Genomic DNA, 19,470 nt, shown 5'->3' with positions numbered 1-19,470 from the left:
AGGAAACAAGAGAAACATAGTCAAATAAAGAATTTCTTCATTGCTCAGACCTATGAAGTTCTGTAATATGTTTCTGACGTTCTGGAATAAAACAGACACAAATACTATAAAAGCTAAGATATAAAATTAACATAGCTTAAGTTGGATGATTTTGAAATAGAACAAAATTCATACCAAAATCTCTGCTTATTGAAATTTCAATCTGTAAGACAAACATTAAGAGACAGAGGTCTACTTCTCAGGAAAAACATCTATTCTAAAATCATATCTAAAGTATATGCCATTGATGTCTAGGAGTTAAAACTAAGAACTAAGAGAAACAGAACTGAACAGGCTACTCCTATTTCTATGCACAAGCAAACACAATTGAACGATTTCATCTAAACCACTCATCAGTGACTGGCTCCTCTTTTATTTACTTTATTCCTATTTTAAAAAACGAGGCACTGACCTCTTGCGTGACTATTTGTATGGTTTATACTCTCGTACCATTGTTGAAAACCCTCAGATTGATTTAGAACAGATGCAAAACCTCAAAAACGTTGATTTACATCAAAGTACTGCATTGGTCTGAGAAAATACAAATAAAATTGGGCGTTTATAATGGTATTTCTTGTTTTTAGGGAAAGCTACACATCTGGACCATTGCCTTATTTTCTTTCTGGCTTTCTTGCAGAAATGCAATAATAAAAATCAAAAGAAAAGCCTTACTACCGTCTTTACTTTGGCAGAAATACGCATGGAAACATAAATACGACTCGCGCTGTGATAACACTCAGATAAAAGATTCAAATAAGACCCAATTGCTCATTACTCAAGCAAAAACACGGCTAATACCAGCTGATGACAGAGATATGCAAGAAAATATAATAGTCACTTTGATGCAAATATCAGAGCAACAGTGAAAGATTAGGACGAGACGGTTGACCGCCCGGCTGGGTGAGAGCTTGATGGACAGCTCTATGGTTTTTAGAATAACATCAGTCAGTCCAAAACTCACATAACGTGTAGCACACAACGCCTGTTCACATTAGAATAGCTTAGAGATGTTCATGTGTGTACATGTATGTCTGCATGTGTGTGTATGGACGGAAATACTTCTTCATCATTTAACATATAACCTTCTATAGTGTCTCCAAAGATGACTGTGATTGAATGCTGTACATGTTAGGATTTTCTTCTGTGAAGATGCAGACAACATTTATATATACACCTGAATTATAGGCGGTACACAATGCAGTAAACAAACTATTTTTGGATGTATGGTTCCATAAAGAACCTTTAACATCCAAAGAACCATGCATAGTAGTGCAAAAAAGGTTCTTAAAAATATGAAAAGGTTCTTTGGGAAACAGAAAAATGATTATTCTATGGCATTGCTATGAAAAACCTTTTGCAGCACCTAGTGTACATACATCCGCAGAAATAAATTTAAGAAACCATTTCAAAATTATTTTCAGTTTTTCTGAATTTTCTGTGTATAGGTATCTGTTTTGGTAAAATGAGCATTTTTGTTTCATTCTGTAAACTACTAAAATTATTTCTCCCAAATTTCAAATACAAATATTGTTTCTAGTCAGAAAATGAAAACTGGAGAAAAAGGTGAAAATAACAGAAAATATGCTCTGTATTTTTTCAGACCTCAAATTTAGCGAAGAAAACAAGTTCATATTCCCTTTTAAGCAATACAACAGTAATATTTCTACATGTATTTAGGAAAAGTAAAAAAAAAATGTATGTGACAACCTCGAATTATCACAGTTTTTATGTTAAGTGTCATTCTGTCGGTCTTTCACATTGCTGTTGGGTGACTGTGTCACTCCTGAGGTTTGATTTTGTTGAAATTCAACAGACACTAGACTGGAATGGCCACAAAATGCTGATTAAATGAAAATTTAGAATGATCTCTTAATTTTTTACCACGGCTGTGTATATTTTATCCAATACATGTTGGAAAAAAGACTAAGACAAATTTGTCTTTCAGTGGCAGTGTAATGACTTACTATCTTCTACATATGTAACTGCGCCATAATGGACTTTAAATAAGGTTAATTGGTTTAATTATGGTACATTTGTGTCCATGTGATAATCTTCAAAACAACAGATAAGATAAGAAACCACAGAACTCTTGTGGCAAAATAGTCCCACATCCTGTCCTTGGCCCAGAGAACACACTCAACAAGAACAAATGCATAGTTTTTTTATTAAAATTACATAGAAAATATAGTTGAACTATTCATTATTCAAAATCATTTTACATTTAATAGTATGTCAATTTTTGCCACCCCACAAACACTCATGAGATAAGAGATACTGCAGAGTTTGATAAGGCAGTTCAGAGGTTAAAAGATACACCAGTGCACTGAAACATGGACATCTATCTTATCAAATACAGATACTCACTGTACATGAAGCACAGAGCAGCTATAGTGAGTTGACTAATGATCTGACCTCCCGATGCACTCACTGAAGCTCTGACCATGTTAAGCCGCACAGAAAGTCTTCCTGATCCTCACTGTGCAGCTGGAGAAAGTGGGAGTCATGAGCAAATTCATTTGATGTGACAAGAGTGATTTCGTCCGCTCACCTTTAGTGCCCTCAGACCATCTTGATCTCGCAGGTGGAAACAATTAAGCATGATTAAAAAAATGGGTTATATGGTGCACACACTTATCTGTAAGACAATTGAACTTTTAGTCATCGTTAAACAAAAACATATGGATAGTTATTTAGTTTTAGTAGAAGTATATTTTTACATAGTTAAAAAAGCAACAAGCAGCACAAACTCTAAAGAATGTTGGGTTTCAACCAAGTGCTGGGTCAAAAAGGGACGAACCCAACCGAGTTAAATTAACCTAGAAAAAGGTTTATATTTGACTCACAATAGGTTAAAACAACGCTGGAGTTCCAGTGAAGTGTGTGCCGACGTTTTGTGCAGCATTTTGGGCGACCCCAGTTTGAATACCGGCTCCTGTGCTATCAGTATAAAAAGCTATAAAGGCCCCCCAAAAAATAAAAACACAACCCAGGTTCATTTACAACCTATTGAGTTGGGTTTGTCCCTTTTTGACCCAACGCTGGGTTGAAAATAACCCAGCATGTTGATCAAGGATTTTAGATATTTTAGAGGTTTAGATATGGTGAAAATAAATGTTAATATTTACAGGGTATATTGAGCTGTTTCTCATATCTGAGAGTTGGAAGCAAAAGTCTCAATTTGAACTCTTTTCAATATCAATGCTGTTTAGGAAAATTGATTGTGATGTTGAAGTATTTTCCCTCCTAACAATAATTTGACTTAGCTTGTACTTTAATTTGACTTAACTTCTAATGATAACATTAAATGCAAGCTGTAACAAATGTAACATAAGTTAAGTTGAGTAAAATATGATGTCTTCATAACTCACATGCACAGATTCACTTGAGTGGCTTTGTTATTTCTCGGCAGACTGGGCTTGTCTGATGGGGTTTCCTTCCGTTGGGTGCAGGGGCCTCCGCGCTGATTAAAGGAGCAAAGCAAATAAAACAAACAGCAATCAGAGAGGGCAACACACACACACACACACACACACGCACGCACGCACGCACGCACGCACACACGCACACACACGTGTACAATACACCCCAAATCAAGCACAGGAACTCACAGAAATGATCCGATCAAGCCTAAACTACGTGGGCTGGGCTACACTTACAGAGCGCAGAAATAATCGCGTACACACATAAACATACAGAAGAAACAACGTTTGAAACCCTGATATGGATCGACTTTATCCACCATCAATACATTCAGTTGTAACATTACAGGGTTAAGCAATGAGACCTAGATTTACTCAGAATCTCTGTTTGCGAAAACACAAAAAACACACATTGGCAGTCTTCCTCCGGAGGCCTTGAGAAAGCGCAAATCTCTTTGATTCCAAAATTTCCCATGCTTTTGCCATTCCCGATCCTCTGCATTTATCAACATCATCCATCTGGTGCAGCACGACACATTACCCCGGCAACAACTGTAGGCCTCGGTTACCATGACGGCAATGCCAAGCTTCATTTCTCCCATTTCAAGAGCCTAATTTATTTGGCAGGGGAAATATAAAAACAAAACACGCATAGAGGGATTCACAGCCTCAGATGAGCACTGATTCATATACTGTATACTGACTGACAGCATCCATGTCTTACTAAATACTCCTTTCACTCGTCATTGAAGAGTCAAATACAGTTTTCTCTCTGTAATGCAAAATAAAGAGTGGCGAGAGAACATGGATTCATTTCAAATCTCAAATAATACACGCTATATGAAATCCTTTTTATTTGATATGCCCCCAATGTAAACGGTTGTTAAGAAGCAGAACTCTTTTTCTTATAGCTTCTTGTAACTTTCTCCAAACCACCCCCTCCTTTCATTTTCTGACAGACCATTTTAGAGTTGTAGAATGTTTAAATTACCCAGAAGGCTCCCCGCTGGCTCACGCAATCTCCATCCAACATTCTCTGCCACCCGTGCAGGTACGCACACCCAGACACGCGCGATTCGAGGGTGGACATTTGCGCGCCGATCGTACGTTCTTGCACTTCAATTTCACACTAAGCGGTTTTGTCATCAATATGGAAATAAAAAATGGAGATGATGAAGATCAAACCGTGGCTTCGGGGCTCCAGCGACGACAAAATGAGCCATGACATCACTCACTGCGCTCTTTCATATCTCGTCCTCTTTAGTTTTGCATCATGTCATTTGACTTTTAATTTCTTTCTTTTGAAATGAAAAGGAAGGATTTGTTCAGAACGTTTGGAGGTTTTTATTGGCAAAGGGGGCTATATGGCAACAGGGGTCCTTCAGAGCGGCTGCCAAAGAAGTGCCTGACAGAATGTGGCGGTTTCAATTATTCCTCACATACACTGTGAGTCTGGAAGCCATTAGGTAGTAAACCCCTCCGCTTGGGTTTGATTGTTCCCAGGTGAAGGTTTCATTTTGTGCAGATGGGTTTGTGTGCGTTTCGTTGGTGGACTCAATTAGTAACAAGTACAATTGATTTCGCTCGTAACCCTCCTGCCGTTAGCTGCCATGTTTAAGAGCGCGAGCTGCCGTTTTCATTCGCTATACATACACATGCGTTCAAAGCAGGACGGGAAATGAGAAGTCACACTTAAGCTGGTACGTGTCAGCTGGTCTTAGTTAAAATGAGACCGTGGGGTTTTGGGATTCTGACAGCAAGTTCCCTCTGGTACGCAGGCACAAAAACACATCCACTCCCGACCACCTTCGCACACACACTGTCATTGTAAGAGTGACATTGAGAAATAACGATAGCTTGTTGTGGTTTGTCTGCATTTACCCAGAAGTCTCCACCTTTGTAAATGACTGCCCACAATGCCTGTGAAGCCAAAATAAGACATGTAAAAACAAAGAAACAGATGAAAAATAGAATGAAACAATAAGTTATAAGTTGCCCATGCATGTATTAGACACGTAAAATTGCAAAAATGAAAGTGTATGAACAAAAGATGCATTCTATCTAAAAGCGAATGCTCACCCAGACCAGCCTGAAACGCCTCGTGTAACCACACCCCCACAAATCTACGTCAGTTCGTGGTATGACTTGACTAAGACCGCCCTAATGTATACGCAAGTAAGATGGGCGTACCTGTCAGTACAATTGCTTTGGAACCTGATGTTCCTAATATGGTAAGAGGCGTTACATTTCCATCACACGCTTGCAGTATTCGACCAATCACTACGCACTGGTTAACTGGCCAATCATAGCACACCTCGCTTTTCAGAGCGATAAGCTTTGTAAAAAATCTGCGTGTTTCAGAGAGGCGGGGCAAAGAGGAGATACAAACATGCACGGTATGTGGAAAATACAGCGTTTTTGAACCTTAAATCGTGTATACACATTGCATTACATCTAAAACATACGATAATATTAGTTTTAGCCGTGTAATAGGACCCCTTAAAAATAAAATGGAAATGCCATTGCATGTCATTGCACATTGAACTAATTCTGATGATTTATGATAAGGGATAAAAGTGTAAACAACACTTATAATAAATACCAATACTGAAAACCAGAATACAAAAAATGTGTAAACTAGTGTGTGCGTATGTGTTAGCAAAGTGTGTGTTTCCATAGCTGACAGCTTAAACAGTAGATTTGTTGAAAGCAGGAAAACGTGTCAGTCTGTCTTTCATCGCGGGCAAGAGAAAGAAAGAGAACAGAGAGAGGAGAAGAAAGACGCGGGCACGATGAAGGAAAGAAACTGATGTGGTTAGATAATGTGTATGTGCGTCTCTGTGTGTGCCTTCAGGTGGTCAATCTTAAAGACCAACCACAGACATTCGGGAAATAAGAACTTCAGGAAAAAATTATGCACACGTCACACTGTTTGTCATAAAGAAAGCCAAAGAGAAAATGACAAAAAACTTTGTTATTTCCTAAGATCTCTTTTAAAGTGATAGCTCACACAAAATTATGATTATTCAGTCATCAATGACTCACCCTCTCGAAATTCCAAACCAATATGACTCTCTTTCTTCTGCAGAACACAAAGATATTTTGAAAAATGTTGGTAAAAGAAAACCCATTGACTAGGATTGGTTTTGCGTCCATGCAATGGAAGTCAATGGGGACCATTGGTTTTAGGTTACCGACATTCTTCAAAATATCTTCTTTTGTGTTGTGCAGAAGAAAGTCAAACAGGTTTAAAATGACTAGAGGTCATTCGTTGATGAACCCTTTAAGCAAATCATAGTATTGACGCTTTAAATATGCCAACAGATGCTTTAGATTGAAAGTGTACTGAACGTGACAAGTGAGAAACATCTCAAGCAATTTATAACACGAAAAACAACAATATTTGCAAAATGTAAAGAATAAAAGTAAAGCTAAAGGAGATGTGTACATAGAGTAGAACTTTAGAGTTTTTTAAAGTTAGTGGTTTGATATTCTCAGCAAATCAGACAGGTTTAAAAAGATACATGCACAATCTCAAAATCAGACTATTTACTAACCTAGAGAAAAGTACAAACTAAAAAATGGAACAAGATAACCCAGAATGACATGAACAACTCCCACTCCTATCTCAGTCTCATTTTGTCTGTCTTTCTCTGTCTCTCTTGCCCTCTCTCAGAGACCAATCATTGCGACCTCATTCTCTGCACAATGACATCAGTGTTGAAAATGACCAATTAGTAGAACGGGTGAGAATTGTAACGAGTCTGCTGGGAAAATTGTATGTGTGTGCTTGTGAGGCATGTAGGGAAAGAAACGGCACGTTAATGAAAGCTTGCTAAAGCTGCTATAGAGTGCTTGCGAGTAAATCTTTGGTGTCTGGCGTGTCAGATTTGTTATGAGATACAGTCAACATTAAAGCGAAGCGGTCAAAGGCGGTAAATGGAAAATGTGTGTGTGTAAGTGTGTATTCTAACTGGTTTAATGTCGAGTTTCCTTGATACCGTCTACTGTTTCAGCCTGTAGACCCAACATATCATCAGTCATACCTGTCAGCCACTAAATCCCTCCCGTACTCTCAATCTCTCTGTCTGTCTCTCGCTTATTTTGTTCACACAGACGCGACTTCACACTCCCTAGCGTGTTATTATGTGAACTGCTTGCACGGTAATGGTGCTGTATATAATATGTACCTCTGATTTTTATTTCTGTCTGTTTGCATTTGTTGAGGAAGAGTGCAAAAAATAGAAAAAGAGACGTAACCGAGACTGTTGTTTACATACAGAAGGGCATACCGTAGCCTAGATAAATCTCGGAAGATCTTAAAAGTAAATCCGAGCACAGTTTGAGACATAGTTGATATCTTCTCAATAATTCATGAGGCACATCTGAGATTCTTCAGGAGAAATATAATATATATCATCACTGTCCTTCTGAAACCTCCTATGTCCAAATTAGCTGTTTTTCAGAAAACAGAAACAAACACTGTACTTGATTTAATGATTGCATACTGTGTTGTCCAAGTAGACAAGCACTTTTTCATACTTTTTATTGGCTGGATATTTACAAAACCCAGTGACAAACATAAAGGGTGACTGTCCAGTAGTTCTCAAACTGGGGGGCCCCGAGATGGATCCAGGGGGGCCACAGATTTTGTGGCATTTTATGAAATATAGAAATTGATCATAGATTTTATGCAATCAAACATCAGAAAAATAACACCACCAGACAAAAGAATTGATGTTTCAGTATTGTATAACCGAATATGTTTTTGTTTAAATAAAAATGTTAAATTTAAGATTATAAGTCTTTATTTGGGGGGCCGCAAAGCGATGCACTCTACACAAAGGGGGCCTTACAACGAAAAAGTTTGAGAACCACTGGACTATACTATATGCTTTAAATGAATCCTTTCAATGAAAGGCGATAATTGGGCCTTCGGCGTTCCTACGGATGAACTTTTAAAGAGATCTACATCTAAACTCTTATCTGTTTGTCAGCTCAAGGTGTGATAAAAAAGAAAGAGCCAGATTCAAACGCCATCGATCATCTTTAGTGTCTTTAGTGAAATGTTCATAGCAATGTTCTCAGCATTCAGGTGAACACCAACTCACTGACAATGAACAAACATTGAATTTTAAAATCTCCAAGTGTAAACACAGTTATGCACTAGATTTACCCAACCTTAAGTGTCACCTCTCTTATCTATTTGTTCTGGCTGTTTTAGGTGTTGCTTGAAATATTCAATGCATCCACATAATTCAAATCAAGAGAGTGTTTCGTTTGAGCTGCTATGAAATGCCAATCAGCATTAGAGTTTTTGTCCCGGTTGTGTTTTTAATTGGTTCCTTGTCTTCAATCAATCCCAATCAACTTCAACACAGCAGCAGAACAGTTTCCACTGGAGCATTTGGCAGGTGTCAACAGTTGAAATTGTGCCTTTCAACACATTGATGTTATCACTACACACAGAGGGAAAATGCCGTCGTCAGTCGACTGCACAGCCCAAGCAAACACATTCCTCTACAGGGATCCATGGGATTCGTTAGAGGTCAGCTTTGGTACTGTAACCTGTGGATGTCTGTGTGCGGGTGTACGGTGTGTATACAGAGATGATGATGGAAAATCTGGCTGTCAGAAATCAAATGAAATAATAACAGTGAGGGCTTAGCATTCAGGAGGGGAACAAGTTTGTGTGTTGCTGAGATAAGAAAGAGGATCTATACAGTTCATAAATCTTTTTTCCAAATTCGTCTGTATTTGTTGGCACAACCATAAAGAAATATCATATTTTCATGACATTTAGGTATGCAGCCCTGCAAGAACTTGCCTGAAATGGCCTGTTTGTGCGTAAATAATATTATTGAATTTTAATGTATTATTGAAGTTGAACGCATCAAGATTAAGTACTGATATAGACCTCTTCGCAAAATGTTAACACTGGTCCAGAGGCACACAGATATCATTTTGATTTATTTCATTTTTAAATCTTACATAATTAAATCTTAAAATAACATTTAGATTCGGTTAAAAATGTTCTATTGGCTGTATTAGTTCCTACATTTGTGTAGTTTTAAAAAACTGAATCTGGACCAGCGTTGGACCAGCATTGTTTACGTCATCTGAAGTGGTCTATATGGAGAACATGTGCATGTCGATTTCACGTCTATCAGAGTTCGTCATTTTGCGTGTGTTTTACTTTGATAATATCATTAAATAGCTGCTCATGCAGACTTAAATGTGATTGAAGAGCTAAGAGAGACCGGAGGAAATGCTGACAAGATTAAATGGAGGTCCGGTTTTAACAGTGGGCGTTCCTCAGGCCGTTCCCCTCAGGCTAAGTGTAGGGGTCACAGTTCAGTTTCGAAGAGAGGTTAAAGGTGACTCACCCATCCCACACTAACTGCACATTTTCAGAGAGACCATCATGCCCAGTTTTGACCCCGTCATCGTCAACCACGTCTTAGGAATCTGCAAAGAAAGGAGACCACAGATCAAAGTTCAAGACCCTGTGTGGGGCGGAGTATCCTTCTGTGCTTTTACTCCACCTCTTCCTAGCTATTTCCCATACTCTCTCTCTCTCCCTCTTAAATTTCATCATTTCTATTTTTATCTTCCTAGTGTCCATTGTACTTCTCTATGATTGCTGTGGTCTAAATATACTTCAAAGCTACAGATGCAATTGGTTGATAAAGCAATCACGTATATCATGTACATAAATAGTAGGAGGCTAAAACACAGTGTGTGGGATGTATTCCCTGTCATGAAGGGATTTTTTAAAGCTTCCTGACCCTTTACTAGGGCTTTCCGCTGTACTCCTGATTGGCAAAAACAAGCGGACCTCAGCAGACATCTGATTGGATGACTATAGAGTAAGGTCTACACCCCCTGTCTGGATGTTTTCATGTCTTTGATCAGAAGCTGAAAGAATGAAGACTAAAACAATACAATGGGGTATATAGCTATGGGTTGGAATACAGGCTTGAATGAACTGTAAATATGTATTTTAGTCTGCATTCATGGACCATCTAAATAAGATACATAAACATACAACAATATGTTAAACACACATGCAACTCAAAACAAAGGGCACAATCTGTGATGATAAAATAACTTTATGCTATTTCACCATTACTAGAGGTATAAATAAATAAAGCTTTTTTCCCCATCAGGCCCATGCAGCCAGACGTTTGTCTACGACAACAGAATTTTAGATAAGACACCTATGACTAAAACTGACAATGTAAAGTCAATCACAGTTTTTTCTCAATTTTTTATACATTAAAAGGTGGAAATACCAGAGATAGACAAAAAAATACAGTTAACGTTTTACCAAAATAATCTTTGAAAGGAGAGCTCTCTGGAATGAGACGGTTGTGTGTACATCTCTGGTGTTATAATGCTGCCCCCTGGTGGGTTTGATATGTAGTTACCTTCCCAGACAAAATCTTACAACTATCAAAAAGGTCAACACAATATTGTCCATTTTCATATTCCTATATGCTTGCCTTTATGGTGATACATTTCACACTTTATTTTTTCAGTCATTTGTGTTCTTAAATTCTGTCAAGACACTTAATAATGTTTGTGATTCAGACGGTTTCATCGGACATACTGTACGCGCCTGGCCTGAAGTTAACTTCTGGTCTGTGTTTGTTGATCGGTCTGGCTAGTGGCTAATAATATTACTATTTATATTTTATTTTATTTATATTCATGTTAATTTATATAAAAATTGTATTGTCTACTCATTTTATTAAATAAACACTTTGTTGAATGGGTCATGTAACTGTCGCATTAAAGTTTAGCCAAGTAACGGTTCTTCTACTGGTCACCCAAAATAATACTGACTAGACATACTTTTAACTTGCTAGTTAATGTAATTTTCCTGTTATTTCTTTTGCTTGTTTTCAGAAATAATCTACAGGGACTATTCTTTCTGGATGTGTACCGGAAGTTAAATTGGGGCCACAAGAGCACACGTGCGCCGTAACTTTTATACACATACCCTAAAAAAGCAACACGTGCCCCCACAATAGCTTTCTATAACTGCAACGAGATGAATGTCATTCAAAAGTCATTCACCGTTTTAATGATAGGGAACATTCTTTGTACCATTTCTGTAAACAGTTTAATGCAAAATAAACAAATGCCATGCAGCTTCTGTAGTGTAACAATGTTATTTGTTAATGTTAACATCCCTGCTGAAACAAAACAATAGAAACCCAATAAAAACCACCATGGACATTTTAGTGGTTTCCATTAAAATATCACTACAAACCATGAGCTTTTTCCATTGAGACCATTACAAAATTCCTTTCTGTAGTGTGTTTTGGGCATTATTCCAATAGGATTAATCTGCCGGATAACACCCCGCCAATAGAATATATCACAGACACCAGTATAGTTTCCATTAAAACCAGTACATTTTCTATTGTGTTTTGGTCAGGATTCTATAGTTTTTTCAGGATGTCGTTATTTTGGCAAGTTGGCAAATTAATACTAGGGGAAAATATCGGCCTTTAATGAAAGGTTAATTTCTGACAGTTAAATTGCACGTCTTGGGAAATGCATCCAAGTTAAACGTCCAAGTCAATTCTCTACCGTACATAGCATTATAGAAATATATTTGATTTCATGACAGTTAGCACTTCCATCTATATAATACAGCCAAAAAATATTAACAAAATTTTACACAAATTCAACATGATTACCATTTTGATTCTTACGGTTTTGTTCAGTAAAATATTAGTAATTTATTTTCAATTATTTAGTATTTTTATCTTCCTATTTTGGTTTGATTTTATATTGAATAAATCATTACTGCATCTGTTCAGACACTGTAAAAGTACACTTGTTAATGTATACGTTGCAGTAATAGTACTTTATTTTTAAGTGCCCTTTTTTGGTCCCTCAGACCCTGCCCCAGCAGAGGTCTGTGCACGCCACTAGTTGGCATAGCATCGTTTAAAGTGAGTAACTTTTATGTTACAGTATCAACACTTCAATTTCAGGGTGCAAAGGAAATACATAGAGTGTTATATTAGTTAAAATAATATATACAATATATTGAATAATGCATAAAGAATAAGTCACTTTTCATATATTAAAGGAACAATACAGGGTTTTTAGGAGGATCTATTGACAGTAATGCAATAATATACAAAACTATTTGTAGAGGTGTATAAAGACCTTACGTAATGAACCGTTATGTTTCTAATACCTTAGAACTGTTTATATCTACATACAGAGCAGGCCTACATACATCGAATTCGCCGCCATGTTTTGTACAGCAGCCCTAAACGGACAAACAACTCTACAGCGCACGTTTCCTCTTCCTCTCCGCTGTGGTATCGTGGTGAACGGATCGCGGGATGATCCATGGTCCGTAAGGATCGTGCTCTACGGTTCGGAACGCATGTGACCCGCAGATTAAATGTAAGTTTATTCATCATTGAGTAAGAGAGTAAAACGCGCTCTTCTCTACAGTTTTAGCGCCAACGTGCTCTCGCTCTCTCTCTCTCCAGTATCTGGATGAGTACAATATTAAAGCGGTTCCAGATAAACAATGACGCTCAAAACTGCTCCATCACACAGCTAATATTAGAACAACAACAACAGCATATCTTGGTTCCAATAAACAGAAAAAACAATGTTACTCACATACTTATCCAAATCAAAGCAACCTCCTCGGGGGTGATTTTAAGACGATCTCTGCTGGAAAGTATCTCCATAGATATCTGTGAGTATCTCTGCTAAAAGCCTTAGTACCGCGTGTCCTAACTCTGCTGGAAAGTCTTTATAATATTCTCCTGCCTGACTTTTAGCCTTCTTTTTATACTTAAAATGCACAGACCTTTTATTTGATGTAATAAATAAGACATCGCTCTTTCTACAATCTTTCTAATGCCCGCATGATCTCATCCCTGCGTCAACATGAGAACGACATCTTTTTGTACTGTGGTGGCCACCGTCGTGTTTGGACTGAGCGGTTAGTTGCAAATCTATAATACAACGCTAGTGGCCGCTGTAAATCAAAAACTGCGCCTTTAAGAAATAGATGCACTTAAATTATTATATTATGTAATATATTGCATTATATATTTTTTCATAATAGAAGGAATTTTATAATCTATAATAAATCTGTATTAAAGGCAGTTTAACAAAGGGTAACCACTTTGCTTCATTTTTATTTCCTTTTACTTTTGTGCTCTTTTTTCATTTGTATGCAAACCGTGACTCTTTTACTACTATAGCACAACATTGTATACAAGATATTTGTTCTCAAAATACACCAGACTGAAGCCTTAAACTTTAAAATGTACCTCATTTTTCTTACTGGATGGAAGATTCATCAATCAGATCTGTTGTCATTTTAATTCTTGCAATGATTTGTGTGATTTCATTACTCTTAAGAGATATTCTCTATAATATTACTTTAAATGCATGTATTTGTACGTAAAGGACATGTTTCTGTGTGTTGTGCACACTGTGCCCCCTTAAAAGATGCGTGCATGACCCCCCTGTTTGGCCTTCTATTCTATAAATGTGATGACCATTCATTTGTTTCTTATTAAATATCAAATATACCACTGCTCACTCAGCAATTAAAAACAGTCCAGGATAAAAACAAATACCAGACCATTGATGAGATGTCAATGTCTTATTTAAGCTCATGTGTCATACATATTTCAAGAAACAAATGACATACCATACTCATTAACGTCACCCTGAATATCTGAGGTAATTGGGGTCTTAGTATGCTTCACAATAGATTGATTTGAAACTATTGTAAAATGGAATGCTATTCAGCTCATTTGAAGTGAGTCCTAGATTTAGTTTGGCATGTGAATGCACATTATAGACTATAGTCATAGGTAGTAGAATAGCTCAGAATTGTTTATGTTTATTAATTTGTTAATATTCCCAAGTGATGATTTCTAATAATTCAGAGTATTTTACATTTTATCGGTTGTCCTGTTAGGACATTCATGTAATAATTTGTATTTCTATTTAAGACTTCAAACGCCAATATTACAACATTTTATAAAGTTAGACTACTGAACAACCACTACTGCTAGCCTTTAGGATACAATTGTCAATTCACAATTATTTGGAACGAATATCAACTTAAAAATATTTTCATCTTGGACCAGGAAACTGAAAAGACATCATTGGTAAGCACTTTGAATTCCCTTTCAGGTGAATGTGTCCTACTGTTGCTATGTAACACTAAAGAAGGTCATTAGTGAATGAATAAAGGTGGCTGCTGTGTGTGTTAAGATATTAAGAAGCTGTATCCGGATGTATAAAAACCCTGTGATGTGCATGGACTTCAGTGAAAGATTTGTAAGATGTCATACTGCACTCTCTTTTCTTTAACCTTTGGCATCCTTAGCAGCCTAATGCTGAGGGAGGTCACCACTCTTAGATGGCCACGTCCAGGTGACAGTGATCCTCATAGATTTACATGGAGCAAATTTCCAGTGGTAAGCATTTTACGTTTATCTTTAAACTCTATCTTTACAGAAGCTTCCTTTAGGAATCGAACGGTTAGAAAACGTTGGGTGGAAATCTACTAATTAAAGATAAGACAATCATACAGTCTAAATAATGTTTTGTCATGTCAAAGTATATTAATCAACCAAGATTACACCAACAAAATCATTTTTTAAGGTCAGATCAGTTATCTTTTAATGTAAAAAAAGATAAATATATGCAAATAGCTGCAAAAAAAACAAAAGACCGTTTTTCTGACTTTAAAATGTACTATTTATGGGTACGTGTTTAGGTAAAATGATCATTTTTGTTTGCTTCTGTGAACTACTAACAATATTTCTAATATTGTTTCTATTTGCCTTTATTTGCAAAAAAAAAAACGAAAACTGGAAAAACAGGTCAAAATAACAGAAAAGATGCTCTGTATGTACAGTATAGACCTCAAATACGGCAAAGAAAACAAGTTCATATTCACTTTTAAGCAATACAACAGTCATATTTGTATGACTGTTGTGTATTTAGGAAAAGTTCAAAAATTATTTTTTTATGTGATTTTTATCACAATTTTTAAGTGTCTTGTCATGCTGTCAGTCTTTCACATTGCTGTTGGGTGACCTTATGTCACTCCTGAGGTTTGATTTTGTTGAAATTCAACAGACACTGGACTGTAATGGCCACAATGCATCTAGAAATGCTGATTAAATGAAATAGTCTCTTTTTTTGCGGCTGTATAAGTATATTTCTTATTTATATGAATATTTAAGTATAAATGAATGAAACGTGCACATTTATTGTTTGATTTGTTTATCCATTTATTCAAAGAATGTTCAAGATTTTCCACGGAGTTTGGAGATAGAAGACTTCAGTCTTAACGTAGCCCCAACCAGTGGTCGCGTGAGCTCTCCTACCATCCTTCGGCTTCACCCAATAACAGCCAAACCATCTCACATGCACGCTAACCTGCCGCTGCGCTTCGGGCGAGACTCGCAGGCGAATGCAGGTGACCGCGCGCCCAAGTCTACCATCAACCTCCCGCAACGGTTCGGCCGGTCCTGCACTATGTGTGTGAGCTCAGGGACTGGACCTTCAGCCACCCTCCCGCAAAGGTTCGGGAGACGGAACATATTTACTGTGGAACCTTTTCGCACCTTGAGTCTGTTTACACGTTCACCTGAATTACCATTTCCAAAAGACAGGTTATGGGTTTACAATTTCTGTTATTCCTGTTTAAAATAACTCCAGAAGTATAAAAAGTATACGTTTTTTTAATTCATTTATTTATTATTAACATGTATGTGCATCTGTTTAAATATTTCTGAAAACAGTACCCTACTTCTGCATATGGATATATTTTGCAGGCTATTTATTGTCTTTATTTCTTTCGCAGGTCTCAAGTCAATGACTACATGTTTGAAACAGAAGACTCACAGTTATCCTCTGATGCAAACTACAAAAGTTTTAAATGAAAAATATGTCATTTACATGATCCATGTAAAATATTCATAATTATCAGTGTGACGAAACAAGAAACTGTAATGGAGCCATTTTCAGTATTTTATTAGGAATACGATTCGGAATAAAACATTAAATCACCCTCAGACTTTCACTAAAACGGTAAACTGTGTGTTTATAGGTTGTGGTTAGCCTATTAAAATAAAAATCTTATTTGCAAATAGTAAAATGCATTTAGCAATAAATTCTAATAGAGAAACAATTTTTCTTTATTTGTCTGTTTCTTCTTTAATTTACTCTTTTTCACAAGATCTCCCAAGTGTCTGCAACCTTTGTACATGAGTATCTGTGTGGTCTGTGCTTGAAATTTTAAGGTACAGTTCACTCCTTTATGTGCTTGCTCACTGCATTAATGTTAAGCATTGTATGTTAAATAATTATATTTATGGGATTTTTATGCCTTTATTAAGACAGGACAATAGAGTTGACAGGAAAGCTTTGGGTGGCAATAGGGGAGCGGGATCGGCAAAGGACCCCCAAGACAAAAATCGAACTCAGGTCACTGTGAGCGCACCGGTGCTATATGTTGACGCACTAGCCTATTGGCGCCAGCAGAAACGTTGTATATTGCATATTATATGTAATGCAATCCTGTGCTATCTTTTCTGTGGTTAACACTGTATATATTTTATCCTGGTTTATCATTTCATCTTGAGTATTCAGGTTTTGAGATTCTGGTCACACAGACAGTAACTTTGGTTAAGATCTAGTATGGCGTTTATTCAGACCCAAAACTCGCGCGTAAGAAAACCGGAAAAGAATCCTTGCGAGAGCGCATTTCTGCTCCGCGTGCAAAAACGCAGTCCGCGAGCAGAGGCTTTGAAGAGCGCACGCGCAATTCTCTCCATGCTCTCGCAACTGCTCAACACTTGCTCGCTCATCGAGTTGACTTCTGAGACTTTGGAGGCGGGACAATGGCAGACTTCTCCGATCCTTTGATTGGTCACTTTTAATATGAAGTGCAAATAGTAACGTTATCTGCCACTATTTATAAGTACCAATAGCATCTAACTACTATTTCTACTTCAAACTTAGTGTAAATAGCATCTGTCGCTATTTTCACTTAGTGTAAAAAGCATTGCTGCCTTGGACGGACTATTTGTACTCAGTGTAAATAGACACGCCGTAATTGAAAATGTTTTATCAAAATTAAATAATACATTTTAGTAATGTGTCTATTGACTAATATCCATTGAAAACATTAATAACATTACTGTTTTTGTTTTAATAACGTTACTGGTACAATGACAACACAAGTGTCTCATGACGTCACGAGCGTCTTGTCCAAATGGCGCAAAAACTAATTTCAGATTTTTTTTACTAAACATTAATGTCCTCATGTAGGACTTCAGCAGCGTCAACCCAGAAAGAAAGGCCACTTTCGGAGTTTTGCATGCAGGCCATCAGTAATGTAAAAAAGTTATTTCTTTATTTGAGATTGTGGCTAATAGGTCTACAGGCAGAATGTGTACGGGTTGATTTCTATGTGCCATCGCCGTGCAGCATGCATTAATATACAGGTTTGTGGCTCCTCATTTAATTTTTTAATTCACCATTGTAATCTGATATTTACTGATCTTTTTTAGAAATATCTATAGGATTTGTATTAAATCTATTAAACTGCATTTACATGGACCAATGTAATCCGACTAAAAATTCAATCCGAATGAAAACGCTCCATATTAACACGTCAATCAGATTAGAAATGCCCAAGCCAATTGAAATTTCAGTCGGATTGTAAGGGGTGGTTTATGCCGTTTGTAATCCGCTTGATAGGACATGTAAACACTTGATCAAATTAAAAACCGAAGTAGGAAGTTGTGCGCATGTGCAAAGACGATGCTGGCTCGTACAGACGTAAGGGCGTATGAAGCACGGAACGGAGCAGCTGTTGCTAAAGAAACCAAAAACCATAAATCTGACAAAGCGTTACAAATTTCCATATGCTTGTCATCTCTAAATGAACATATTAATGTTTCTATGTATTTAAAATGTCTTAACTGTTTCCCTGAAGTGAGTTTTTAACCGCAATTTCTCAGTTCCTTTTAAAAACACGAAACATTTGCAGATGTACAAACATACAGTAGGCTAAAATATCTTATTATAAAATTTCATTTATATTCGTAGTAGGCTACCGAACATTTATTTTATTTATCGTTTACTTACATGTGCTTTGGAAGGATTAACTGTTTTTACCATGGTAAATCGATGTAACGACCTTGCTTCATTGATGTGTAGACATTATTTTGCGTTTACGAATTGTACATTATTATGCTGGTGTCTGTGACATAAAATAAATACATCTGTGCTTACAACATTGTTTGAGTAGCCGTTTTGTGAATATTATAATGATACCCGCATCCACTGCGCCCGTCTCTGTTTACCGTTAATGCTGATATATGAATCCGCATATTATCACTTTTAAAGTTCAGTATTAGCTGTGTCCATGTAAACGCAGCTAGTGACTCGAATCGAGAATCGAATTGAATCGAGAGCTTGTAAATCGGAATCTGTGTGGTGTTTTTAATATGTTTTAAGATAAAGCATGTGCAAATTCATCATTTTAAACCATTGCGGAGTATTACTGTGGACAGTACAAAAAATGTAGTTTGAAACCTCCTCTGTTTATGACATTATAACCCTGTAACCAATAGGGCTGTCACGATTAGGAAATTTGGCTGACGATTAATTGTCTAATAAATCATTGCGATTATGACGATTAATTGTTTGTTTTAGAGCTTTGACTTAATTCTCATACATTTTTTATTCAGCTTTGAAACGACCATATTGTTCTGAATATAAAGACTATATAAATATAAAATGTTCTTTTTCTTGGAAATACGTAGGAAAAAATTGGGTCATCATACTTAAGGTTTAGGCTTTTACCTGTCAATAATACAACCACCAAATACTTGTAAATTAAGCAAATTGATCAGGAGTGAATTGAAGCTCACGCAATTAAGTGGAGGCGGGGACTAATTACATATTTGCATGAATCTGTATA

The 19,470-nt window shown here is 36.8% G+C and overlaps 2 protein-coding genes across 4 annotated transcripts in view; one reads left to right on the top strand and one right to left on the bottom strand.

Annotated features, from left to right (window-relative positions):
- LOC130566880 (uncharacterized) overlaps positions 1 to 19,470 on the bottom strand; it is a 28,128-nt gene continuing 8,658 nt past the window's right edge. For both annotated transcript variants that reach the window (XM_057354697.1, XM_057354698.1), the window contains exons 10-11: positions 9,845 to 9,926; positions 1 to 3,499 (exon numbers count right to left, since the gene is read on the bottom strand). In XM_057354697.1, coding sequence (XP_057210680.1) covers positions 9,855 to 9,926 — 72 coding nt within the window. In that variant the 3' untranslated portion in view covers positions 1 to 3,499; positions 9,845 to 9,854. The remainder of the gene's footprint in view (positions 3,500 to 9,844; positions 9,927 to 19,470) is intronic.
- On the top strand, positions 14,787 to 16,656 carry npvf (neuropeptide VF precursor). 2 transcript variants are annotated; one of them, XM_057354700.1, is made up of 3 exons: positions 14,787 to 14,944; positions 15,777 to 16,060; positions 16,342 to 16,656. In XM_057354700.1, the coding sequence occupies exons 1-3, from the start codon at positions 14,810 to 14,812 to the stop codon at positions 16,418 to 16,420; spliced, it is 498 nt and encodes a 165-aa protein (XP_057210683.1). In that variant the 5' UTR covers positions 14,787 to 14,809; the 3' UTR covers positions 16,421 to 16,656. The 2 variants fall into 2 exon arrangements, with proteins under 2 accessions (XP_057210683.1, XP_057210682.1); XM_057354699.1 differs by having other exon boundaries at positions 15,777 to 16,150.

This window comes from Triplophysa rosa, linkage group LG16 (genome assembly GCF_024868665.1).
Source record: "Triplophysa rosa linkage group LG16, Trosa_1v2, whole genome shotgun sequence".
Classification (NCBI taxonomy): Eukaryota; Metazoa; Chordata; class Actinopteri; order Cypriniformes; family Nemacheilidae; genus Triplophysa; species Triplophysa rosa.
The sequence above is the reverse complement of the archived record's forward strand: the minus strand, read 5'-3'. Positions and strand labels throughout refer to the sequence as shown.

Coding starts and splice junctions, on each gene's coding strand:
- npvf (XM_057354699.1), top strand. CDS start 14,810: ATGTCATACTGCACTCTCTTTTCTTTAACCTTTGGCATCCTTAGCAGC. Junction 14,945..15,776: donor CATGGAGCAAATTTCCAGTG/GTAAGCATTTTA, acceptor ATTTATTCAAAG/AATGTTCAAGATTTTCCACG. Junction 16,151..16,341: donor TTACCATTTCCAAAAGACAG/GTTATGGGTTTA, acceptor TTTCTTTCGCAG/GTCTCAAGTCAATGACTACA.